This window comes from Colius striatus, chromosome 3 (assembly GCF_028858725.1).
Source record: "Colius striatus isolate bColStr4 chromosome 3, bColStr4.1.hap1, whole genome shotgun sequence".
Classification (NCBI taxonomy): domain Eukaryota; kingdom Metazoa; phylum Chordata; class Aves; order Coliiformes; family Coliidae; genus Colius; species Colius striatus.
In genome coordinates, this window is record NC_084761.1 from 31,386,969 (window position 1) to 31,414,780 (window position 27,812).

At 39.0% G+C, this 27,812-nt stretch overlaps 1 protein-coding gene across 3 annotated transcripts; it reads right to left on the bottom strand.

Annotated features, from left to right (window-relative positions):
• Positions 1–17,425: 17,425 nt before the first annotated feature.
• PCDH18 (protocadherin 18) lies at positions 17,426–27,093 on the bottom strand. 3 transcript variants are annotated; one of them, XM_061993694.1, is made up of 5 exons: positions 26,886–27,093; positions 24,202–26,784; positions 23,140–23,228; positions 22,842–23,005; positions 17,426–18,859 (listed from the first exon to the last, which is right to left on the bottom strand). In XM_061993694.1, the coding sequence occupies exons 2-5, from the start codon at positions 26,704–26,706 to the stop codon at positions 18,186–18,188; spliced, it is 3,432 nt and encodes a 1,143-aa protein (XP_061849678.1). In that variant the 5' UTR covers positions 26,707–26,784; positions 26,886–27,093; the 3' UTR covers positions 17,426–18,185. The 3 variants fall into 3 exon arrangements, with proteins under 3 accessions (XP_061849678.1, XP_010199100.1, XP_010199098.1); XM_010200798.2 differs by having other exon boundaries at positions 23,140–23,225; positions 24,202–27,093; XM_010200796.2 differs by having other exon boundaries at positions 24,202–27,093.
• Between the last annotated feature and the right edge of the window lie 719 nt (positions 27,094–27,812).

Sequence of the window (27,812 nt, forward strand, 5' to 3'; positions counted from 1 at the left end):
TAAACTTGCATGAATATGTAAGACTTATGGAGAATGTTAATAGCTCATTGACACCCTCAAATAGCCAGAACCTCAGCTCCTCCTCCAATGAAATACTCATGATATCTCCCTCAAATAGAGGTTAAAAGAAACTACAATTAAATCATTCCTACCAGAATAATTGTCTGAAGTTTTTATGTGTTCCTTAAGGTTGCTTGTCCAAGTACAGTCCTAACCCAAAGGGTTTAGTAGTTTGTCACTGACACTGAAATACAAGATAACAATTATCTTGGGCTTACTATTTACTATTACTAGCCTCAGTGAGTTACTCTAATTTGTAATTAATGTGCTAAAACTGACTTTTAATTTTAAGCCTCTCAGTATTGCATGTGTTCTAGCCTGAGTGAAAAGCTCTTTCTGAACATTACTTTGAACAGCTATTCTCATCTTTAATGGTAATGTTTAAATCTTGTCTCTATGTGCTGTACTTACAAGTTCCAAGACTGATACTACTTGCATTACACAAGATACAAATAAAAACACTTTTAGTAACTAAAAATCTTAATTAATTAAACTGTCACTATTAAGATTAGACAGGGTATGAATAAAAGAAACATTTTTTTTCCCCTAATTGAAGTAGTAATGATTAATGATTTGCACAGAAATGTTCACACTTGCCTAAAGAATATTGACCTTTCAATTTAAAAAAAGTACTGAAACAGAGAATGCAAATTAAGTATATTTTTGTCTTTCAAATAATATAATGTCTCTCAAAACAACTAAAATTCTTCCTCTTAAACAATAGAAAATTAGCAGTAGAACTTACTGCCATAAGCTTACTGTCATGTCAGAAAGTACACAGACTCTAATGCTAAAAGAAGATAATGAACAGTTAACATAAGTATATATTTTAAAACTTTACATATGGAAGCATCATTTAGATTATAGTGGGATAGAGGATAATATGATGTATTTAATTGTGAAATAAGATTGTAATTTTTTTTACCAGAAAAAAAGGAAGTATTGCACGGATATATATTACAAGCCATCAGAAAATAAAAATACTTAGTAATTTTGCTTTAACTTCATATTTTTTTAGAAATACAAAAATAATATGCTTGGGTAAATTTATAAGTTTTTATCAGAAAAAATATACAAAATATGTAACCTCTTATTGCCTTCTTGTAAAGGAAAATAATGAAAGTTCCAAGGGCTTTTGTAATTCAAAGTAGTTTTTAAATTCTGTACATCACTGAATTTTATGACACACTTTTGTGATTCTGAACATAAACACTAATTGACAAAATATTTACATGTAGGCCACTAAATTCTCTGTCATCTTCTATTCTCAGCTCTATTAGATCATAATTTTGGATGCAAGCTGGAACATAAGAGGTTCCAAAGAAATATAAGGAAGAATTTCTTCACTGTGAGGGTGACAGAGAACTGGAACAGACTGCCCAGATGGGTTGTGGAGTCTCCCTCTCTGGAGGCATTCAAAACCCACCTGGATGAGTTCCTGTGTGACCTACTCTAGGTGGTCCTGCTCTGGCAGGGGAGTTGGACTAGATAATCTTTCAAGGTCCCTTTCAGCCCTTGAGAGTCTGTGAAGAGAAACTAATAGAATCACTGCCAATGAAAACAAACATAAAAATATTTATACTACTCATGTTTCTGTTAATTTGCCAGTTTCTGCTAATGTTGCATTTACTTAAATTGTTATCCAAACAGTATGATGGTAAGCATGAGCTTTTCTAACACCATTCTTAATGGTCTGATTCATAGCTATACATTAGTCTGGAGAAGAGGAGATTGAGGGGTGATCTTATTAACATTTATAAATATCTAAAGGGTGGGTGTCAGGACGTTGGGTAGTAGCCCCAACTGGAGCAAGAATAAAAATAAGAAAAAATTGCATTATTTTTCAGAAGTTTGTGATCTAGACGTCAAATAGCTATTTCCACAAGGCTACTCACATTGCTTTCAATGACAATTGTATTCTTATAGATACAGAGTTGAGATGTTTTGTTTGTTTTGTTTTTGTTGTGGGTTATTTTGTGCATTTTTTTGTTGAGGCTTGTTATTTCGAGATTGTTTTTTTTACCTCCAGGAGGTAGAATAGTCTCATTTATCTGATATTGTTAAAACTAGATCAGTTTTGATGATATTCTTCCCCTTCTGCTCAGGTGAAAGGCTAATGTTAGCTGTTAATTTCTTGTGTTTAAGAAGGCGACCAAGACCTTCCCTGAAATTCTCCATCAGATTGTAAGCAAAAGGCTACTTCAGATATCAACAGTATCAACTTGTTTTTGGATCTCCCCTGACTTTACATAGAAATTAACCTGGTAGAGTACAAAACCTTGAACAATGCACTGGGCTGTCCTTTTACTCAACAGTGTCCAAGAACAAACGGAAGCCTTTCCCAAAACACAGTAATAATCAGATAATCAGTTTGTCCAGATACTGTAGCCAAAATAAATCTGCTCAACTATCATATAACTTCAAAGGACATAGCCATTTTGACACCACAAAGATCAGACCCACAATTCCTCAAACTGAGTAATTCTCAGATCTTGCAGACTTTGTGTGGTAGCAATTGCAAAAAACATTTGTTGTCCTGAGTCTCAGGGAAGAGTAGACAATCTTTGATACTAAAATAAGATTCCAGCACAGTTTGGCTTACTTCACCCACATCACTGCACATTTCAAGCTGCCGGAATAATTCTTTTACCAAAACAGGTTCCATTAATCATCAAAGCTGGTAACTGGTTTATTTCAGACCTTTCACATGCTAGGGCAAATAATTTTCAGTTTTAAGTATTTTTTATGTCTGGCTTTTTTTGTCCATCTCAAGAGTGCATACTGCATATCATTTACAGCAACTATATGACTCTAATTGCTTGGGACTGTGTTTGAAAAAGGCACACAAGCAAACACCCTCAGCCTCAGTATAACTGCTTTCAAAATACTAAACAAAACAAAAACTCACTCAGGTGACTTCATAATCATCTGCCAACATATTTTAAATATTTGTAATTAAAAAAAAAAATAAAACCCAGATAAAGTACTTGAACAGATTTCCATAAGGGCATTAAAAAAAAAAAAAAAAAAAAAAAAAAAGGAAGACAAGAAAACACTTAGATTCTTTTCTGGCAGCTGTAGTCACACTTGCAGCTGGATGACTGAAAAAGGCTCACAAAATCACTCGGTCTTGAATTGTTACCCATGTGACCTGGCTTTAGTGGTAGTGGTTACAGGAATTTAACTTCAAAAATTGAATAAAAAAGAGCATAGAGCTGAGCAGCAAATGAAGGGGAAGAGAGATGCAGATCTCAGTTTAAAATTCTCTTATTTTTAGCTGACAGCTGTTTAAGGTGAATCAAAGGGAATTTTCTCCTTTTACAGTGAAATTGTGATATCACTTTTATCATTTTCTATCAGGTCAAAAGAGCTCAAGTACCACAATTATTTTTTTTATTTGTAAAATTTACAAATTGCTGTCAAGTATCCTCTTTGGCACATCACCCGCTGCCAGCCAGAAGTGTTCTCAGGGCCCTGTGAACACACTTTCAGCGTGGGAGCAATCCTACTCCGAGGAGGACGGCTGTGCTCCATAAGCACAAAGAGAGAACAGCTCTTAGAGTAAACCAGATGATCATCACAGCCTTTGGTGACTTCCTATCCTAATAAATTCAATAAAAGCACTCCAGGACATGAAGTGAAGGGGTTTTCCATCTCTATGTGCATCTCCCAGATTTCCCCTGCACTCTCTCACTATTTCACATAGTACTAAGCTTCCTCTGGCTAAAAATGACTGGGTGGGGTTCCCTCCAGAGTTTGTTCATGTCATTTCTGAATATAGCCACAAGGGACATGAGAGTGGGACATGAGCTGTACTTTCCACTTCTTTCCTTCTCCGCAAATACTGGAAAACAGCCTACATAACCTAAGAAGTATTTTCTGTCTCTAATTTCCATTCTGTTATGTTTTGCAGGAACCAAATGAGTCGCTTATGCAGAGCTCCTTGACTGTTTCTGGATTGAAAAAAAATATTCTGCTCTTTCACTTAAGCCTTCCATTTTTGCTATTTTTTTTCTCTTTTTTTAATATCTATGTCATTTATGCCATTGCTTTCTCCAGTCCTACAATTCCTGTAAGTTCCTGATTTCTACAGAACTTCTTAGGAAGTCTTGAAACTCTAACTCAAACTGAAAGCTACATTTAAATTCAAACATGCATTACTGTTACTCATCACTTGAGCTCTCTATAGCCTTCAGCTAAAGAAACATAGGCAGAGAAGACAAAACTACCACTGCATAGAATAGTACAGGAGACACATTCTCCCTCATGTTCCCTCAGCATCCAGCCAATTTCTTTTAATGACTGTTGCTAGGGCTATTGCTCATGATGCTTGTTAGATAACCTCTGAGAAGAGTTGTACTCTGTTCTCCAACTGACCAAAACAGTCCTAAGCATTTGTCTCAGTCAGCTAGCTGCTGATATTCTGATCTTTTAATCATGTTTCACTTTTCTATTTAAAAACAGACTTAGACATGGAAGCAGGATGAAGAAGTGCATTTTCCATTTGTAATATTTTGGAGATGAGATTTCATGCTCAGCAAACCAGGTACCATTTTCTTTGTTAATGTCGTTCTTGAATAGGTTCAGGACACATCCTCCTCATCGTCTATCAGCCTTTGCTTTTACTGCTTTAGACATGAGAAGGGTCTTTTAATATGTCTGTTTTCTGGATTAAGGAACCAGATAATTTTATAAACTCTATGTCATTAGAGAACAGAGAAAAGGAGAGAACTTAAATGCAGATATATGAAAAATTATATTAAGAGCATGCCCATTGTCAAAATTCATTAAGCATTTCCACTATCCATCAGAAAATTTAATTATTCTGTCAAGACATCTGCTAAGAGAGAGCCTTCCAGCACTAAACTCTTGCAGATACCAAGGTGCTGTTTTCTTTAAGTTATAGTAAAATCTTTCCTACTTTAGAAAAGGCTTTTTTTTTTAAAAAAAAAAGTCTATTTGTCCCCCCTGGAGTTCAAATGGCTGGTATATACTACACTTGAAGAGTTTCACTGGAAAAATGCCAGCCCAATAACTTTTAATACCTTTGTTAATACACAGAAGTTTGAGCAAAAAGTAACTGTAGTTTTTCCAAAAGTTTGTAAGAGAACATTTGGCTCAGTTTCCATTACCACTGTCACTGCTTAGCCCGATCTGTCTTTCTGTAATGTTGTTGTGTCTTTGTACAGCAAAGGTTTGTGTCAATATGACAGAACTAATCTCCTATCTGAAGCAACTCATTGTGCATAGTACCTGTGACCCTGTTTTGGGTATGATTTGATACAGAAAGCTAACTGTTCACACATTAATATGTGCTTTTGGTTTCCAGTTGTTCTTGTAACTTGTCTATGCCTCTATCAATTCTCACTTGTAAAACCTGAAAAAAAAAATCTTTAAAACTCTCTAAAATAATGTTAACTCTCATTGTTTGTGAAATTGACATTACAAATATTCTTGATTTATCTTCACTTTAGTGATTATTTTTCCACCTGTTACTTGGAGTCACTTTGCAAGACCTTTTGGAAAGGCTAAGTAAGGGCAAGTAAGAAATGTGCTTGACCAAAGTACATCATGACCAAAGACCCTGTTGTATTTACTGATGTATTCAACTATGTCTGATTAGAGATATCTTTTAACAAGGACAAAACTCTCTTTTGTCAGTAGCCTGATTTTGTTGTTCTATTTTACAGCCCTTCTCCATGCATTCATATGTTCACATGACCACTGTGTTCCCTGAGTGCCATTTAAAGTAATTGCATCTGGAAAACAAAAATATCATTTTTGTAAAGTTAAGAAAACATCCACAGTAGCTCATCAGATCATTGATATTCACTTTATTAAAAACCTGTTTAAACAGTTTTGTATTCAGTCATAGTTTGTTTGTCCTCAAGCCAATTCACGTCACCCAGGACATTAGTCTTCCTGATTTTATTTTTTGTATTTAACATGCTCTACCTAGATCTCCTCAAAATGCAATACAAACAGAAACAAAACCCCCAATCCCATGCAAAGAAAACATATAAAAATAATTTAGAGAATAGTCCTCATGATTGAACAGATGGAATATAAGTAGTCTGCTGAATTTCATGTTGTGTTATAAAATGAATTTGAGTCCTAGCAATATATATTCTAGGGTTTTTTACCCAATAGATTAAACAATAATAAATATTGAGTGATTCAACAGAGAAGCCAGTACTGGCTGGAGTGAATACCATGTTAACAGATACTCAAGGTCTAAGAGACACCAGAAAATTGTGCCTAAGTAAGCTTGTTAAATTAAGCTTACTAAATGCTATTTTTCTCAATACTTAGATTACTTAGTTTACTGAGGACTCACCTTAGAGTTTTCTAATGTGATTAAAACCCCTCATGGTTCACAGACTAATTTACTAAAGCTATGGAGAATACTAAGTGAGAAGCCCTTCCAGGGAGTCAGGACCAGACAACCATCCCCAGAAAGGTTGGAAGATGACAGGAAAATCAATTCCTATCATGCTGCAAGTAGAATCTCACTCTTGTCCAATAATCTCTTCTGAAATAGGTATTCTAAACTGTGATGTAAAAGAGCAAGGATGATTATGTTGTCTCCAAAGCCCTCACAAAAGTATCCACATTTTTATGGACTTGGAGAGTTACTTTGCCTACTCACGCCTATTTCTGCTTTCAGGTATCATTCCTTCAAATGCTTTATGGGAAAATACCATTAAACTATGTAACACTACTAAACATACAATATTCCTACTAATGTTCTTTAGTACTTATGTAATATTGTTTTACTTATTTTCCCTAGTCTTCTACAATGAGTCCCAGGCTGAATATTTAACCAAATTGCCAAAGATACTCTTCCAACCATATGTAATGTTCAGTAAGTAACTATCTTGTAAATCATCTGGAAATGTACTGGAGAACAAGTCTCATAAGAAAAAATAGGGCTGATATTTTTTTTCATGTACCTTCTATCCAGGTTACGTTCCTCTTTCATTCCAGATTTTCCCCCAGCACGACCAAATGGATGTTACCCTTTTGCACCATGTTTGTTTGTGTTTGCCTCCTGTTGATATTTATGAGACCCATTTCCAATACACGCAGAGCATCATCTTAACTTTGGCAGATGTTTCTGTGTGTTCAGGTTTCAAGAGGGACGGAGAGAAATGAGAAGCTGTCTCCAAATTGAAGGAATCAATTTTCATTTCTGAAGTGAGATGAGCTTTCATTTATTGCCTGTCACCTCCATAGAGAGATAATAATAATGTTGCTGCTTTCAGTGAAAAAGACCATTACCAAGCACAATGCACTCAGTCAAGAAAGAAGCCAGATCGCCTCTTTCCCAGACTGCTCTTCATTCCCTGAGTTACAAGCTGGGGTCTCTCCAGAAGCATCACTTGCTACCTGGCCAGCTCAGTCACATCCCTGAGGCATTAAGACGACATGAGTCATCTTTTGGGACACTGGTCCAACAGCAGAGGGAAAATGAGAGAGTGTACACAAATCTTCACCAATGGTTTTCTCTTTCAGTATCTGTTCATATTTCCATTTTTTCAAACTCACTAAATTTCCTTGTGAAACATGCATTTCACATACTAATTCTCATTTTATATTTGAATTTATATACTTCTCAGAAATTAAGCCATCTAAGAACCTCATAGCATGCACAGTCACAAGAACTTTTCTTTTTCAAAGTCAGTGTAGATACCAATGGTTATGCTTCATATTTTAGTTTTTTGAAGTTTCCTTCTAATTTAATTGCCAAAAAAATCATGTAGCTTCTTCCTGACACATTTTTAATTCATGCTTTCTTCTGCCTAAATTTTGTATTTTAAGGTTGCATTTAAAGACATGTGCCCACCTTTCCATAAAGCAGTTTCTTGGCGGTACGAAGGAATTAGATAATTTACTCTAATACATGCAAAAATGCAAAACTACATATGCTAACAAATTTTCACTGTCACTCTGCGCAGTTCACTTGAACGGCTGCTCGTTCTCTGAGTGATTTGTTGTAAACTTTTGTAGAAGATGCTGAAGAAATCTGTCTTGAATAATATAGAGCATCAGAATGTATTATTGCTGTCCACTCACACAGTGGCAAAAAGCCACTGAGTTTTCAACTTCTTACAAATGTTTTTAGTGATAAATCTCTTTGTTTTTCCCATATTATGCACTCAAATATGTGCAACATATACTTTGCTGCTCTAAATTATATGGTGAGATGAAAACCACTGAAGAGAGATGAATTTTGGTTGCACTTCAACATACACACAACACTTGTGGTTTTATTTCACTGATTTTTAAGATCATATGGCATGATTGTGACAACATAACTTATTTCCTTAAAGCAGTGCAAACACCATTCACCTATTGCACTACTGAAACTTTAATACTCAAATTATATTTTCTTTCCAAAAGATTTTAAGAGTTTAAATTAAAGGACTATACATAGAGTCAGGTGAGACTTAAGCTTCCAGAACAACAACAAAACTCCCAATAAAACAAAACAAATAAAAATCCAAACCTGATGATGTATAAGGTTTTTAATATTACCCACTGACACTTTTAAAAGATGACAAATAGATCACTTCACCACAAACATTTTTCTAGTCTGGTTACAAATAAACATGTTCTTTTTAGTGAGATGACCTAATTATGGCAAGAATTTAAGAAAGCCAGATGGGTCAAAATAAGACCAGGTGGTCTAAAGCCTGCCAATTTATCTAGCTTATGTTTTCATTTTATTTGAATAAAAAGTGTCCATCATTCCTTATCAGCAGCTCACTAAGCTGCTGTGGTTGTTTGTCATCATTTGTATATAAGCCAACCAGGTTACCTGTCAGCTTGCAAATACTGTGGATAATATATATTACTTGAAGCAGCACAGGCCTGATAACAAGAAAACAATTTTTTTTTAACCTATTCCTTTCCTTTTCTTCTTGCATAGTACTGTGCTGATTTGGAAATGTTTTCTTCCACACACTCAGACATGGGCAGTATTTTCATCTCATTAGACAACAAGATTCTTACAATGAACCTACTTCTTCAGGGGGATTAGACTCGATGATCTCTAACGGTCCCTTACAACACCTACCATTCTATGATTCTATGATTAGCTATTACCAGGACATCAGCAATCAGCCTTTCTTACTGCTTCATCCAGGATTAAATAGAAGGAGCCTGTCGAGGATCCATATGTATATGTAAGACTGATTACCAGCTTCACACATGCCTCTCTTTCCTTTTTAGACATATTTTATAGCAATGAACTTTTAAACATGTAACAAATCTGGTTTTGTGCAGAGAGAGCAGCCATTTTATTTCAAAACCAGCTACAGACTGTGAAAAAGAGACACAAACACAATCCTTTCACATCTAGACTTCATTTATTTTCCTTGTCTTAGCTATTTTTTTCTGTACACAATAGTAATTGACTAGTTTGAATTATCTTCTGAGATCTAAATATAATCATTTCTGAAGTCTTATCTTTAAAAAGATAAGGACACTAAGTTATACTAATATAGCCAGTGTACCATATGTGGGAGACTGCTGCATTTTCCATACACAGCAGCAAGAACACTTCCTTTAAAGGCATAAGTCATGCTTTCTATTTAACATCACCACCATGACCCTGAGACACACACTTTCCAGCTGGAAACAAACCTTGCCCAGTGGCTAACTATTGCAGCTCAAAAATACCATTTTGCACTGAATAATTTAGCACCAAAAAAACCCACCAATCACATTTATCACTGTCTGTATTTGCTGTAAAAACTCTGTGGACAGTACTGGCTTCCCAGTCACTGTAGTCCCTGCTGCTAGATTTATTTATTTACCCAAAAATCCATTCAATGTTTCAGAAATATGAAGAATATTAGTAACCAAAACAATGATAGAAGGGACAAAAAAAGGAAATAAATATTTGAATAAAACAAATAAGAGGTAGTCTTCCTCTCCGACTAATTTTCACACGAATTTCAGGCTAAATGGACAAAAGAATACATGTACCTTTTATCATAGCAGGATCTATAGTACAATCTTTCTTTGCCATACACAGGAAGAACTCAACACCTGACAAGGAATGTCAGACCTGAATGGTCAGTAAGAAAAGCAGATGATGGCAATATGGATTAAAACTCCAGTCTACAGGGCAAGATCACCCTCCACAGCCATGTCTGACACATTTAGGCTGTCTATTACTGACAGAGCAGCCCTAAATTTGGCCATTCCAAACAGCCAGCAGGTAGCACGGTCTGCCTGCACTCCACCTTCTTACAGCTGCTTTCTTAGATTTGAGCAATGCTCAAATGTCAACAGTTGTGTGCTCACTAGTGACCAGGAGCATAGTTCTGTAGCAACAAATGCCAACCAAAGCCCAGGCTATGCTATACTCGAGATCTACCTCTGCCATAGCGTGGTTGTCATCACAAGGAAGCCAATAGTTTTCAGCCAGATAGACTCCTTGAGCTGTTCCATGCTGTATTTATTCAAGCAACAGTGGCAGCAAAAAGCACAGGCAGAAATGCCCAGGGGCTGGTGGAAGGAGAAGATAGGAGGGTAGCATACTGGACTCAGATTAAATGCAGAAGATATTAAAAAACATAATAAATGGTTAAAGCTAAAAGTTTGGGTTGTTTAGGTTTTTGGTTTTGGTTTGTTTGTTGTTTTTTTTTTAATAAAACCCTGCTGTGATTAGATCCAGCATGAGGACTAGAGCTTGCAACAGTTCTTACTCTCAAAATAAAAGTATATGAAGTATAGTGGGTACTTTTATCATTACTAGAGCTATTATGAGAAGCTTTAGCTTCAAATTCCTTTCTCTTCCCAGGAGGCTTCAGTTTTTGTCCAAACCACTAGCCTACCATAAAATTTCATTTTTTTAACATAGAAGCTGCTGTCTCTGTTTAACATTTAACACACATATTTTCAACCACAGAGAGAAAAAAAAACAAGTGAGAGTTGAGGGTGATGGCCTGGAAGAGCAGACAATTGCTTTCCAGTGCCTGTCATAGCATGCAGCCATTTTTTGCCTCTTCCTCTGGAATCCTGTCTTATGTGCATGTTCAGATAAACCTCTGTAGCACTGAGGCCCTGAAATGAGTCAGGCATTGTATTGCTTGCCCCCCATCATTTAGGCACTCAGGCGTTGACAGACTTTAATGTAACCAGACACAGCTATTTTCCACATCTGGAGGAATTAAGGTAGCCATTACATGGGAACACATACAGTGAATCACCTGTATGCCAAGTCATTGGTAATTCCATAAGTCATATACATAAAAATCAATCAACAAGTAGACATCCATGCTTTGAAATTCTACATTTAAGATTCACATGACAAAAATTGCACTAGACAAACTTATGGTTACTTAAAATTTGAAACTCTAAACCTTAGTATGTTTAAACATACTTTTCTTCATAAATACATCAAGTCTCTCAAGTCATAGTGCTTTCTTCTGTGACTTAGTGAATTTCTGCAGGTTACCTGGTATTTTCTGTGTGTTGCCATTACAGGGATAAAAGTCCTTCAGGAAATATCTAGGTTATGTATAAGGGCTACCATGGATTCATTATGTAGTGAATCCATGAATCAGTATTAAACTAAAGTCATGCAATGAAACTGGATTCATTGTGATTCTTTAAATGCTCCATGTAAGCTGTAAAACTGTTTGCATGGTCATTTCTCACTGTATTTGATAGAGGGATATTTGAGCCAATTCGGGGAGAATGTGTGCACTGTTAAAATTTCAGCCTAGTTTATTACTCAGTTCTGTCAGAGTCTCTCAGGTTTTAATTAAACAAGGTATTACTTACCAATTCTACTCTGAATAGTTTTTACAGTATGGTTTAAACTATTCCTGCACATCTCTTCAAAGAGGCCCTTTGATTTGGTAGCAGGTCAAATTATCACAGATTTTTTTTATTTTTAGGTGCTCAGTTATTTAGTGTTCTACAGCTCCAAAGGCGTAGGTACAACAGGGTTGCTCATTATGAGTATTACTTGTTGTTTGAGGTTATGATAGTATCCCATCCTTTTTTTTTTTTTTTTTAACTTATATAAACTGTGTCACAGGCTGTTGTAGTACAAGGTTGGTGTGCAGACAGAGTCTGACCCTGGGATACAGAAAGGACTGCATTGTTGAAAGAAAACATACCATAGTCTCCTGGGGATCTCAGTTTAGATACTATGTCAGCCTAATGCTAACTAAACAAGAGAGAATTATTTTTGCATTTGTTCTTTAAAACAATTTGGACTAACCTCCACATCTTCACCTTCCTGACTAAGTTTAAACATAAGATATCTTCACAAATTCAGCCTTTTGTTGCAACTGGCAGTTTCTGTTGCTTATTCTAATCTAGATGCTGTAGTATGGAAAGTGTATGTTTAATATATGCAGCTGACAATCAAGGTGGGCAAGTCTTCTAATCTTTGGAAACATTAGACACTCTCTGCAGGTTGCAGAGAAGGAAGAAGTCTCGTTTCCTGGTCTTTTCTATAAATGTCAGTTTTTCATTAAAAAAAAAAAAAGATAGGAAACTGTAAAGGTTAAATATTTTGCAGTAACTTTTGTTTGCTTTATATTGCTGTTCTTAAACCAAGTAACTATAAACACAACCAGGGTGTAGAATGCAGCACAATATTATTGTCAGCCACATCCTCCACATCCTCTCAATGTGTTTATCCTAATAGGCACCAAATAGTAAAATGTGATCCAGTGGTTACAGAAATACTTCAATCACAAATTAAATAAGTGATCAAGCTACTCACTGTCTCTTACCATCGTTTCACTACATTTGAGTTTATCCACTTCACAAGGGACTAAAAATACATATATGGACCCTGGAGAAAAGTGAGTGGTTGAGCATCTGTTAATTAAGCTTTGTATTTGTTCAAAAGTGTAACTTATTTCATCTATGGTAGCAATGACAGCACATAGTAATAACCAATATTTTGGCAAATAATATGTGCCAACTTTCATGACATTTTCTGTCATTATGATACTAAGGAGGAAAAATTTGTGGCTTGAAGGATAAAACCGTGTTAAGTATTTACAGAACTGCCAACAACCTAGTGTTTTGGATAGGATAATCATGCTGATATCTGGTGTTTAAAATATACCATCAACTCCTAACCTTCTATGAGTGGTCAAAATGCAGCAAATCCAGATTTTACATTTTTTAACCTGTGTAACATCAGTTTTCCAAGTTCTTGACACAGAAGAAATTTGCTGCTTAGGTTTTTATATGTGGATGCACCTATACACATATATATAGATATAAATTTTCTCTCATTTATGAGAGAAGCCTGAGAAAAAGAGACTCTAAACAGAGTAGGATTAAGATAGATTTTCTCCTCATTTACCACAATCTACAGATCTTTTAGCAAGCTTCCTATGAGTAATAAATACAGCTCAAATTCCAGTGTGATTCAGATTTAATCCAAGAAATAATTTTTGCTCCTGGAGATCAATCTTATAACTTGGTCTCTTTACATGATAAGATTCTTGCAGCAATGCATATAACAAATACTATTACCGTGTGTTGGTACAGAAATCCCCTCTAGGAAAACCTTATGTATCTTATAATATTTGGATGCCTATAGCTACTAGAGAAATTCATTGCAATCTATTTTTACTAGAAAGCCTGCTCTGCAAACAACGGCTCTTTAAATCATTGAGACTATCCATGTGACCTGGGCCAGTGGGCATAAACTGATTTAAGGATTTTAAATTTAAAACAGGTTGGTAATCCCTAGTGGATGATATGACTGTGAAAATGGAGCTTATCAGGCTGCCCTGCAAGGCTGTAGATGATGCAAACCAATTTGAGCCTAAAAGTCTAATATTTTCTCTTCTAAAAATGGGAAGTGTGATGGTTTAGCCCTGGTGCCAGATGCCCATCAAGTTAGTTCTAACATTCCCCCTCCTAAACTGGACAAGGGAGAGAGAAATATAACAAGAGGTTTGTGAGTCGAGATAAGAACAGGGAGATCGCTCAGCAATTAGCATCATGGGCAAAATGTGGGGAGAAATGGTTTGATTTATTAATGAACAATCAAAATAGAGGAGGAAAATACTGCTTCTCAGGCGGAGGCCTCCTCACACTTCCCACTGCTACACTGTGGGATCCCTCCCACGGAGGACAGTCCTCCACAAACTTCTCCTTCCCATGGGCTACAATTCTTCATGAACTGCTCCAGCATGGGGCCTCCCACAGGGGCAGCTCCTCACATTGTGCCCCAGGGTGGGTCATCCACCGTGAGAACAGTCCTTCAGGTACTGACTGCTCCAGCCTGAGTCCCTCACAGGATCACAAGTCCTGACAGCAAACCTGCTCTGGCATGGGCTCTTCTCTCCCCACAGGCTCTTAGGTCTTGCCAGGAATTTGCTCCAATGTGAGCTTCCCACAGAGTCACAGCCTCTTTCAGGCATCCACCCGCTTTGGTGTGGGGTCCTCCACAGGCTGGAAGTGGATCTGTGTTCCCCAGTGGCCTCCATGGGCTGCAGGGGCACAGCTGCCTCACCATGGTCCTCACCACAGGTCACAGGGGAGTCTTTCTTCCAGGACCGAAGCACCTCCCCCGCCTTCTCCATTGACCTTGGTACCTTTGGAGATGTTTTCCCATTCTCCTTCCCTGTTACTGTTGCAGTTTAGCAACTGTGCAGCGACTTCTTCCCCTTCTCAAATACATTGTTCACAGAGGCATTATCTCCATCACTAATTAGCTCAGACTTGGTCAGTGGTCAATCCATCGTAGAATTGACTGGCATTAGCCCTGTCAGCTACAGGAGAAGCTTCTAGCAGCTCTTTGTTTAAAGAAGCCACCCCCATAGCCCCTGTGCTATCAAAAACCTGGCCCGGCCACTACAAAAACCACTACAGGAAGCAATATCTATCCACATTTATTGATGAAGGAGGAATCTCTACTACTTGAAAGGGAATTTTGTCCTCAGCTATTGATTCCATTACAGACAGAAAAGTTTTATCCATGTCAATAGAAAATGAAAATAATTTCTACATTTAACAGTTACTGTTGAATTGCTAGCTTGTACACTTTTAAAATAACCACTAGTTCCTGTAGCCCTCATACACCATGTGTGCTCAGACTGGAATCAAATAACCAGTGGTTTTCTAAGCAAGCAGAAGTTTTGTCTTGGGACCTGCTCTGCCTGAGCCTCTCTCTCTCATTCTGCTTCTGTGTAGAATCACTGACAGTGAGGTGCAATCAGGCACATCAGCCCCCACACAGTCACCCTACAAAAAGCATTGGGTGTAGGGAATTCAGGAATCCAACAGAGCTTACAATTACATTGAAAAATTAGGGCAAGTGAGGATTTGAGGAATGTGTTAACTAAACCCAGATGAAGAGGTAGAAACTGGGGATTCCAGTATGGACAATGGCATTGGGACATCACATGCTTTGTAAACACAAGAGTACAGCCATGGGCTGTGCAAAATGAGTAACATGGGTAAGACTGACAAGAGAAGCAGAGTTGAGAGGGAAGAGGAATGAAGTGGATGTGAGAGAACCTGGACAGTAGTACCAAAACTGGATACTAATGAAGAGGAAAACTGAAAGGAGGAGAGGTATGAGACAGAAAAAACCTAAGGAGGAAGCCATACCTTTATGAACTTTAAGATTTGGCAGAACTGCTGGAGCATCTAGACTGGTTTCAGTCAACCTGACATTGATAGTAAAGAAGCAAGACTTGAGATGAACACAAGGCATGAGATACTGTCATGGAACACTAAGAGGAGGGCTGCTCCAGAGAATGGGACAGAAAACAGGCCAGGAGCTAAGAGCAAGCCCAACAGCAGCAGTACTCCCACTAACAAAATGCTATCCTACAGTATCTGAATGCAGCAGGTTGAGCCAGATGCCAGTAATGGAATTCAGCAGCAGCTCCCAACATGGTATGGTGACACATCAGGATGAGTGTTTTATCCAGAAACTCCTGTCAGCAGCAGTTGGATTGGTTGGAAACACTGCTATAAAGAAAGTCTCAGATCCACACAGGCAGCAAGGATAAGAACCAACATTCATGCAACAGCTGAATGGTCCAGAATGAGCTTAGTAGAGTTCATGAGCCCTTGGGGTGAGAAGTGAGAGGGTGAAACCCAAGTGAGGCTGGTTGGGGCTATTAAGAGCTATTAGCTGAAAAGGAAAAAACAGGGAAGAAGTTTTCAAATATCTAATAAATTAGATGTTATGTGTTTTTTTTTCCTTTCAGTAACAAGCATTAACTCAATGAGACTGAGGTCTTTTAGGCATTCAAAAGTGCTACAACTCCTGAAACCAGAAATAGAGCCTCCACTGTTAGAGGATCCTCTTGTACCAATGCAGATAAGTCAATTCCCTTAAATATGTAAGTTATACTGCCAAAATTACATTTTGGTAGTTTCATTTGCCATACTTTTATTGAAATTTGAGGTCCTGATATTTCTAACTGGCATAGCTATACTCATGAAGTTTGAACTAGTTGAGAATCTCTCCATTATTCACCTAACAACTGCCTACACATCTACAACTATCATGCCTAACAGCACTGTGGAACCAATAATGAGATTAGTTTCTTTACACATAGACCAAACAAATAAGTCTAATGCATACATCAAAATTCTGGCTTTTTTTTTTAACATTAAACACAATTTTTCTGTATCTACCATTAAAAAAACATCGTATACAATACTTTAGAAAGGAAATTTTCCAGAATAAAAGTATGCACCACTTTTTATGCCCAGGTTCGCTTGGATTATTTCAACAGTTTTTCATGCTACTGGTAAAAAAATACGTACCCTGTAGAAAATAGGCATCTGCAGCTCAGATTGAAAGCCAAAAAATAGCAGATTTTCTGGCCATCTCTTAGTAACATCCTTTTGAAATGAGCATCAAGAGTCCAGAATCCATCTATTTTTCTCAACTGTAAAATCAGTATGTTTACTATTACAAAAATTGCACTATGACAGGCTAACCAAAAATGGTTTTGGAAAAAAAAAAAAGAACTAAAGGACTATGTTCATGTTTATCTGAGAAATATTATTTACGTCATATCTCCAATAGTGATGGCACCACAGTATACACAAATGCTTTCACTGAGTTAGCTTCAGTACAGGAAGAAAGCCCACTATGGAAGGATGGGATTCTGCAAGAGCCAACGTGCCCATGGGATAGCTTTTTTTTCCAGGAAGTTCAATTATTTCTGTGCTACTCTGCAAATACAACACAGGCACACTTACAACAGAGGCAAAATGTAGCTAAAAATAGCTGCTTTCCCAGGAGATACAATATTCCTTTTATTGTGGTGTCATTTACAAGGATAAAGCAGTCAATTGCAATTTTTTATTTATATAACTTCAGAATTCGAGTTGAGGTCAGAAAAATTGATTTTATTGCTGTTTTCCAAGTATATACTCCTCACTTCAACTGGCTCTGCAGAATAACAATGGCAGAACAAATTTACCTTTTTTTGCAGCGATAACATTGAAAGTCTCATCACTGAATTCCATGATTTGATCACTTGGGAAACCATTTACTTGTAAAGGAGAGGAAAGGCTGGGCCTGCAATAATCCAGTAATAAAATGGGAAAATGACTCTATAGAACAAAAGTATCAAAATAAAAAGGTCATTTTAGGTTTAATGGGAGTTGGCAACTCTTTATTATAAGAACGAAACATTGCAACAAATTGTTGGATCATTTATTGAAATTAATGTTTGCATGACTTTTCAGTGGTTTGAATTTGTATATGTAACATTTAAGACTTAAAAGAAATAGTAAGGGAAAGCAATATCCCTCTTTTTTTTAACATGCCTGTGTGGCAAGAACATTGGAAGTTTGACAAGGGTGGTATCATTTATATACATTTAGGAAAACATGCTTGCTGTGGGTGTACAAAAATAAAATTTATTTGTTAAATTACACATAAATATAAGGTACAAATGTATTTTTAAAATACAGATAAAGATAATCACACTTGCATTGTGTACATATGAAAATACAGTATTTTAATAATTCAACATACACAGACACATTTATGATAAATGCAATTAGTTGGCAATGCCAGTTAGTCTGTTTTTTGTTCTTCATTTTTTTCCCCTTCCAGTTTTCCATAAATATGGAAAAACAGGCTTTTGAAACTATTAGTTCTGTCGGACATCTTGCAGCAGCTTATTAATTTCTGCCACCAGCTCACTGGCATCCATGAGTTCATGTTTACCATCACTGAGGTGATTGAGCACATTGTCAAAATCATCCTCTTCATAATTCTCTGGGATCTCCTCCATGGCTGGCAGCCATTTAGAGGAAGGCTGAGCGCTCGAGTGCGTTCCGAGAGTGGGCCCATTGTTGGCAGGATTTTGGAAATGTGTGCTGGCTGCCCAAGCTGCCACCCCCTGTGGATAATTTACAGTCTTGGCTGGCAAATGTCCCTTCCTGCGCTCCAACGAGCTGGAGCGATCCATCTCATTGCACTCAGTGTAGGCATCTAGCGAGGGAGGCAGCAGGCGCTGGAAGACGCTGCTCATTTCAGAGAGGAGAGAGGAGGTACAGGTGTCTCCTGAATCCTCCTCGCTCTGGCAGTCTTTACCAAATGTTGAAAAGCTGCTCTTCTTCTCACTGGCATCAGTAGGCTGTGGATCCTCCTCGAGGCCTTGTGGCTGCTGCTGCTGCTGAAGCTGTTGCTGGGGCGATTGGAACTCCTCTCCAGGGATGAACATGTTGCTTCTGTAGTCAGATGAGGGAGAGGGCAATGGCGGCATCCAGCACTGGTCAGAGTGCCCTAGGACCCTACACTCCTCCGTGCACAGCCGCATCGCTGCAAGAGAGAGGAGAGGAGAGGAGAGGAGAGTGAACATCCCACACCTGTTGCAGATATCACAATCACAGAGACTGAACTTCAAAGATGTTGAAATCTGGTATTTGAGTTCACATTCTGTGTGTAGGAAAGTGGTAAATACAAACAGTCTGGATCTAAACATACTGGCATTTCTGCATGGTCTGTAAAAATGAGAATGATAAATGCAGAACATGTAAGCCGTTAATGCAATCTCTTAACTTTGACTGAAGATAAACAAGTAAATTCCATGTGGAAAGCAAGCACTTCTGACTTAAAGCCATTCATTCCATCTGTACAGTGTTTTTTCATAAAAAATAAATAAATAGTTGTTTCTATCTCCAAGCACTTACTTAAGTTTTAGTCTTCTACATGCAATTAGAGAAGAATATCAGAGTAATAAAGTGGGAATGAATGAACAGAGAAAATAAAGAACAAAAACGTTCAGAGGAATCTCTATCTCCTTTCAATGTTCAATATTAGGTGATCCACTGCTCTATTACCCTTTTAACTGAATCAGTTAAATTTTAATCCAGTATCAGAATATCTAATGCTTAGTTCACACTTCATGTGACTCTGAGGTGCATCTGCAGCTATGTAGCTCAGGTTACAGGACCATGCTAGCTAAGGAGTTGCCACAGGTGAAGCTCTAACCCACAAGGTGGGCATCCAGGCCAGCCAGGAGGGCTGAACAGCAGAAGACAACAGAGCCACTCTTTCAACTGCTTGGTTTTAGTGGTGTTTCTCAGGAAGGAGAAATATTATGGGGCATGTGACTGCATCCCTGGGAGCTACTCTGGTCTGAACTGGCCCACAGCAGAGCACAGCAAGAGTCCCCCTGCAAACATCTGTCTCAATGAAGAAGCCTGGGAAGGGTCCGTAGAAGCAAAGACAGGCTTTTCAACCTAAACAATTCTGTGACAGATCTGCAAAGACAGGTATACCAGGAGAGAGACGAAATCTTCCTCTCTATAGCAAACCAACTCTGCAGGATATGAGGCCTCAACTCAGGCTTAGAGCTGCCCAGGTGCCTGGGAGATCTGGGAAAGACCCAGGTGCTGCAGGGATCACAAACCTGAGACACAGACTTTTTCAGAAATGTCAGACTCTTTCCATTACACATATTTTGACCATAAGAAACTATTGTCATAACCCCTAACAATTAATGGTTATATCAGAATAGAGTTTCTTTTTTCTTTCTCTTTACATATTGAACACATAAGAAACGTTTGCAGTCATGCCCTGTAAGTTTTTTTTCCGCTTTCTCATCACGTTTCCCATGTATATCTGGATCCACTCAGTTTATCAAAAAAATCTTTTTGCAATGGTGTAAGCAGAACTGAATAGAGCATTCGAGGTTAGGATATACCAGTGATTGACAAAGTTCTACTCTCATATTGTCAGTTATTTATCTTGCCACTTTACACAGCCTATCATATTGTTTGCTTTTCTAATGTCCTTTCTGTTTCTCTGAGTATAAACTTTCTCTGTCTTACGTGTGACAATATGGATTTTTTCATGTATGCAGGTTCAGGCTGCAGGCTGGCTCTTGCACAAGCTATTGCGAATGGCCTGCTGATCCAGTGGGCTGCAAACAAAACAACCTAGAAAACAGCAGTGGCTGAAGTTTTGATATGACTGACTGAAATGCCTTCAAGTGCTTTCTTCCCATGTATGAAAAGCATACGTGTGCTGTTTTTAAGAAAATACTTAGAAAGGAGAAAAGATTATGTAATTGATCCGTGGTGCCTGGACTAGATCTCAGCTCATTCCAGCAGGTGAGGATTACTGTTCTAATTATGAAGACCCCTGTAAATTAATGAGAGACTTTCTAGCATTTCATTAGTAGTGAGAGTTGTCTTATTGTGAGTTTTGTTACTGATGTTGTCAGGATTGGTTTTAGTACAATAAATTCTGACATTCTTGAATATAAGAACAAAAGATAATCTGAGGAAACTTAATGGTGTCACATGTCTGATCAGGTAATTTTTGAAGTTTCAAGAGACTGGCCTCCATTCCTTTCCAGTTCCATCTTAAAAGGACAAACTGAAAGGACTTTCTTACAGTTTTTTGCCTGTGTCCTGTCTGACAATGCAGAAACATTTCAAAAAGGAAAAACCTCCAAAAAGTTTTCTTTTCGTTTTTATTTGTTTGAATTGCAGATCAGTTCAGGTCTTATATGTACAGGTTCAGCATATTTATCTGATGGATAAAGACCACACATAGTGGCAAGTGGACATCTGGGTGAGGTTAAATATCCATCTTGGTAGCCCAACCCAGTTCTGTCTGCACTCAGCAGGAGCTTTGCTTATTTTGAATGCAATAGGACATGCACTTTTGGAAATCCAACCCTTTGTCTTCCTGTTTAGAGAAAGAATAGCAAGCGCTGAAAATAAGTCACAAGCACTTCAGCTAGCCAAGAGGGCAACCGCTCTCACCTGCTGGCAGCCCCCAGCTGCCCCAAGGAGAGGAGATAGCTCAGTCCTTGGCAGTAGCAGGGCTGGATGCCAGTGAAAACACAATTGCACTTTAAGTTCCCCTGGCAACTGAGATCCCACCTAGTAGATCCCTCCCTGACTCCTTGCTAACTACTGGAGAGAATAAGACATGCTTCATGCTAGCTGGCAGAGGAGTAAGTAGTAGGAGCTAAGGGAGTTGAGGATAGAAATATGTTAGACTACAGATTTAGGTTAAAGATACTGAAAAAACTGTAACTTTTCAAGGTCTCCACTTCTGAAACATGGGAGTCCATAATACTAGCTTGAGGAGGTAAGTGAATGCCTGGGTAGGTGATACAAGACCTAGTCTGGAGCAAAATATACAAAGAAGATTTAAAAGTGAAAATGTGTAAGAAGTACAAATGAAACTTTTGGGGTTTACTCTTGCCTAGTCTAACTGCCTAATTCTCAGGGTAAAACACACTCAGATCAAATACAACTTCCGCACTAGTGCTTTCCATGGCAGCAGAGAGGAGGGGGTGCAGCACTGCAGTTCGTCTCCTCCAGCCCCTGCGTGAGTCACTTTAAGAGGGAATATATGCTGCACCACCTCACAAAGCAACATGGCCCTGTGTATAAAGTCCTGTTTCAGGGAACCATACTGATTATCCAGTTGCTGGTTATACAAGAGAAAACTAAATATGATCTCAAGTAAGTACAGGATCTAGGATACAAGCAGTGGCTGTATAATTAATTATTACAAAATTCTCATATCTGTACTTAGCACAATTTCCCAAGGCCTTTTTTATTCACCTTGTAACTAGAAATAAATTTAGAGGTGGTACTTCATACACATGAACACACACATATGTGTTAATCTTACTTTCACTCATTCTTTCCTAGCTTTTTTCTCTTCTGTCCTCTGCCTCTGAATTGTACATCTTATGCTCTTTCTTCTAGAAATTAGGGTTGAAAGTTTTAAAATCTGGGACGTGTTTAGATCCTTCCCTTGCCACTCAAGTACATTTTCCCATGGGGAAAAAAAGTATTTTTCTTTCTTCTCTATCCATATCTCTAGACCATTTTCACAATCCATTTCTGAACAGCAGAAGTTTGTATTGCATGGGTCAATCCCACTGTGGAAAATGTCTCTCCCAAATTATAGTTCAGTGTATTTTTACCAAACCACAACTGCCTGTCTCTGCAGAAACATTCACCCAGTCATTAAAAGTCTAAGGATATGGAGTAGATTGTGCTTTTGGGGGGTAATCTGAAGCCAGCTCATGATGTTGTGAATAACAGAAAAAAGTAGGCATTGCTCTGGGCAGATTTGCAGTTATGTCTGAGGTTTCATTTCACTAGACATGTAAAGGCTTCAGATCAATATTTATCATGAAGCAGAGTAAAAAGGAAGGAAACACAGGACTCAAAAGCTAAAGAATTTTTCCTTTCTCAGAAGTAGCTTTATCAAAGTGACAACAAGGCAGCACTGTAAATAAACTGTTCCGCTTCCATTGTGCTCTTACCTGCAGGAATTCTTCCATCTGTAAGGAAAAGGTCACTGAATCCTTCCCCAAGAAGTCTGTCAATTGGAGATTCTCTCCCCAGGTCATAATCACTGTCTCCAGCTTCACTATCACCCCGGCCACTGTCTTTCAAACTGAATTTATCCATATCTTGTAGGGCATATCTGTGAAGAGAATTGTGGTGATGGTTGAATTAAATAATCCAACATATGTTATGTTCCACTTTTTGATGAAGAATACCCTTATATATTTTCAGATACATGTCATACATACATAGCAGAACAGTCCAGATCCTTACCTGTAGCTTCTAGAATACTTGTTTCCTCGAAAACTTGGCCTTGGTTGATACTGGCCCTGGTGAAGCATTGAGAGAAGCTGAGAAACCTGCTAAAGAGAAGGGGAAAAGATTGATTCTTTGAAATGAAAGCTCAAATGCCTAGTTGTAAAACCACTCATTCACTTCTCAGGTTTGTTTGTTTGGTGTGAAGGCTTTTTTACGTTCAAAGTTTAATCAGCTCAAATTCCTGCATATATTTAATGCAGTATAACAGATTATTTTGTACTGTACTATCTGCCACAGGAAACACTGAGGACCTTGGACAATGAGGTCATGCACTGCCATTCATCGGCCTCTGAAGTCATAATAATTACTTCACTGACAAGTAAAATAAAAAATTAAAAAGTGGTGTAGTTTTGTTTTAATAAGTTAGAATCAACCCTTTACCATTCCAGGATCCTAATTCAAAATCAAGTGTCTTCACTATATATGAAGAGAGTTACTAGGACCCAGCTCTCAGTTCAGTCATGACATGGCATTTGCAGTAAAAACTGATATGGGTAGTCTCAAAGTTTGAGATAACATGATCATCTACTGCAACAGCTGTACTTAAAGTACTTTTTTAGTGTTTCACTTTTTAGTTGTCCATCCCCACTAATGAAATATAAATACTCTGGCACTTTTTCTTATACAAAGCTATACAGAGGGAAAAGGAAGGCAAGAAAGAGAAAAAGAGAGATAGAAGAGAAAGAAGGAGAAGAAGGAAGGAAGGAAGGAAGGAAGGAAGGAAGGAAGGAAGGAAGGAAGGAAGGAAGGAAGGAAGACCAGAGCAGAGTGCTGTGTTACACTCCATTGTTTTGACCTTGCAGGGAAGAACTAAGAAATAATGATACTAAAAATAGATTTAATCCTGTTTCCCATGGTAATAGTTTCAGTTGATATTGGAGTAAAACTGCAAAACTGTGACATCTAAAGAGAAAGCTGTACATGTTCTCATTAGGCCTCTTGCTCTCTCAGGTTGTATGCAGAGTACCTCCATGCTCCCAGGAGAACACATGAGTGCAAATGAGGTGTGGACCTTACCTCAACAGCTGGAGTCGCATGGGTGAGTTCCAGTGAGAAATTCTCGGGTACGTGGTTAGAGGAGATTGTCACCAGGCTGTTCAGAGATTGGTGGCTGTGGTGGCTCTGCCGGCTGCTCATCTGTCCCCTTTCCAGGGTCGGAGATGATGACGGAGAAGCTCTGTGGTGAGATCTTATGGGCAAAGTGCCATTAACCGTTGGCACTAAAGTTATGTCACCTTTGTGGATTTGTCTTGAGGGTCGTTTTGGATGGTGTTGGTAGGTCGATTCTGCCACGCGACAGTTGTAGGACCTGGTGTCCTTTTTCTCTCGATTACATCTTGTAGCAAAGATAACCATAATGACCAACAACACAGCACATATTGATCCTAGGGATATAATGGTTATCATGGAGACATCTAGGGAAGGCTGGCTTACCAAAGTTGCTTCTGTGCTTGAAAATGAATAAATGTACTCAAAAACGGTACACTTCAGGAGTGCTTTAGTACTAAGTTGAGGACTGCCTTTATCCTGGACTATCACAAAAAACTCCCACTGTTTTGCTGGAACCGATTCAACACTCACATTAATAGAGATGTCACAAGTTTTGGGATCCATCACAAAGATGCTGTTTTCCTTGTCAGCTGCTATGGAGCAGCTGAGTTCAGAGTTCATACCAGAGTCTCTATCTGTAGCCCTTATCCTGGTGACAAGAAAGCCAATTCCAGCATCTTTAGGGATTGAGATTTCTGCTGTGCTATTGCGTAGCGCTGGCCCCACAATGACGGGAGCGTTGTCATTTTCATCAATGATGGTTAGTACAACAGTGGTATTACTGACAAGCTGCTGGCTCCCTCCGTCTCTAGCTTGAACCATAAAGGCAATTTGATTTACTTCTTCATGATCAAAGGTTCGCAGGGCATAGATTGCCCCATTGGAGGGATCAATGGTCACATAGGTGGTTATAGAACTTCCCAAAATGTAGCTCTCCAAAATAGTGTAGGTCACCTGCCCATTGTCACCTAGATCTGGGTCTGTGGCTGTAACTGATGTGATGTACGCTCCTGGAGAGTTATTTTCCAAGATAACAACTTCGTATCTGTTTGTCTGGAAGCGGGGCGGGTTGTCATTTTCATCACTGATTTGGACAGTAAAGTGTTTCACCGTGGAGAGACTTGGCATTCCCTTGTCCTCCGCTATTACAGTCAAACTGTATTCAGATCTCTTTTCCCTATCTAGAGTGGCATTAGTCAAGATTAAATAGTTATTTTCATAAGTCTTTTGAAGTTTAAAGTGGCCATGTCCATGCAGCTTGCAAACTATCTCTCCATTCACACCTGAGTCCTTGTCTTGCACTCTGACCAGGGCAACAAAAGTGTCCAGGGGTGACCCTTCAGAAATGTAAGCTATTTCTTCTTTCTCTGTGGACATCAGGTTTAAGTTAATCTCAGGTCTGTTGTCATTCACATCCACAACTTTAATTATAATTTTGCAGTGAGCTGGGATAGAATTTGGCCCCAAATCTTGAGCCTGAGCATCAATTTCATAGGATTTGGTTACTTCATAGTCCACTTGCTTCAGGAGGGTCAGATGTCCCTTTTCGGAATCTATCTTAAAAGTCTCTATAATTTTGGCAGACACATGACTACTGAAAGTGTACACGACTTTACCGTTAGCACCCTCGTCTGGATCAGTAGCATTGAGGTCTATAAGCAAAGTCCCAATCGGTGAGTTTTCCAAGAGCTGGATAATATATGACTGTTGCTCAAAAACAGGGCTGTTGTCATTGGAATCAGAAATGCTTATTTTCAGAAGGGATGATCCAGATCTCTGAGGCACCCCTTTATCTGAAGCGGTGAGTTGGAGTTCATAACTTGACTTCAACTCCCGGTCCAACTCTCTAACCACAATCAGCTCGGCATACTTAGCACCATCAGTCCTCGTTCTCACCTCAATACTAAAAAAATCATTTGCAGAAAGGGAGTAAGTGTGAAGTGAGTTGTCCCCTACATCTGGATCAAAAGCACTGTCCAAAGGGATCCGGGTTCCCACAGCCGCACTCTCTGATATTTCAATAGGAATAAGAGCTCTGGAAAACTGGGGAGAGTTGTCATTAATGTCCAGCACTTCAACTTCAACATGGAAAAGCTGGAGATGTTCAGTGGGCAGAGTGATCACATCAAACTCTATGGAGCAGTTTAAGTTTTTCTGGCAGAGTTGCTCCCGGTCAATTTTAGCTCCTATGCTGATCTCTCCGTTATCCTCCCGGACTACAAGCAAGGGAGAATTCCCCCTCTGCATAGCTCGAAAACGAACCGAGGAAGGGTTAGGCATTTTTAATAAAACATCAGCCACATCCTCCGATAGTCTTGCAATTACTGATCCAACTCTCTGCTCCTCATAAATCCTGTATTTCAAATTCTTGCCCAGCACAGTCTTATTAAAAGATAGTATCATCAGTGCAAAAATGAATATAAAGTGCATTTTGCCGCCGACTCGGCGCGTTTGTAAGTTTTCGCAATTCATTTCTCCAAGCAAGTTAAAAAGCAATTATTTCGATTTCCTCCGGTACCTTAAACCCGGCGTGCATCTGGTCCTTTAAAACTTAAAAAAAAAAACAAAACCAAAAACCGCCTTTTCTAGTCAGCCAAGGATTAATCTCTTACCAGATCGGATTTTTTTTTCTTTTTTTTTTATATACACACCGTGCCAGGACATCCAGATACAATCCGCAGGCAACCCGCGCTTTCTCATGCGTCGCGCTGCTCTGCCGGGCTGAGCCGTGTCGGGGCAGGGTGCTCTGCTCCTCCCGCCGGCAGCATCCAGGGGCCGCCGGGAGACGCAGCCTCTCCTCCCGCAACGCTCCGCTCCGCTCTCTTGCCCGCTCCCCGCCAGAATGAACACCAGCCTAAAATCCTCTGGAACTTCACTCCAACTCCCCAGACAAAGCTTCTTCTGGCTTTTTTTTTTCTTTCTTTCTTTCTTTTTTTTGCCCGGCATGTGTTCAACCCCGTCCAGCCAATCAGCCCGCCGGGGGCAGCGCGGCCGCCCCGCAGCCCGCCGCGGCGGGAGGGACGGGAGGCGGGATCGGGAGCCGATGAGAGGGAGGGGGGCGGGAATGCGAAGGGGGAGAATGGGAAGACAGGGAGGGGGCGGGGGAGTGGGGCTACTCCTCCAGCTCCCTCTCGCCGCCGGTGTGCCGCCAGCAAGGGTGGGGGGTAGTCACTGGAATGACTAAAGGCCAACTTTAAATCAACTCTCCCCCACACACATTTTCAGGGAACTTTCAAGCGGGGTTTTTTTTCTGGTGTGTATGATTTTAATTCCTCCCCTTCCTGCCAGGGAGGAAAAAAAAAAAAAAAAGCGACCGCGCTTCTCATTTACATACTTTTAGGTTCCCTAGTTTAACTAACTGGGATCTTTTTAGTGCGTTTGCTTAGTAAACGAGACGCGGATGACGTGTCTCTAACCGTGCCTCCAGAGCCTCTTCTTTCTGCTATTTACCTATTACCTGTTTTTCCTCAACATCTGCGCTCCTGGCGCAGAGCACAGACAGACCTCCTTCATCCTGTAAAATCTCTCCCTCATCCTTTCCAAGTCAGTAACATTTTGCACACTCCCGCCCTTCCTTT

Coding starts and splice junctions, on each gene's coding strand:
- PCDH18 (XM_061993694.1), bottom strand. CDS start 26,706: ATGAATTGCGAAAACTTACAAACGCGCCGAGTCGGCGGCAAAATGCAC. Junction 23,229..24,201: donor ATGCGACTCCAGCTGTTGAG/GTAAGGTCCACA, acceptor CCTTCTCTTTAG/CAGGTTTCTCAGCTTCTCTC. Junction 23,006..23,139: donor AAGTATTCTAGAAGCTACAG/GTAAGGATCTGG, acceptor TTCTCTTCACAG/ATATGCCCTACAAGATATGG.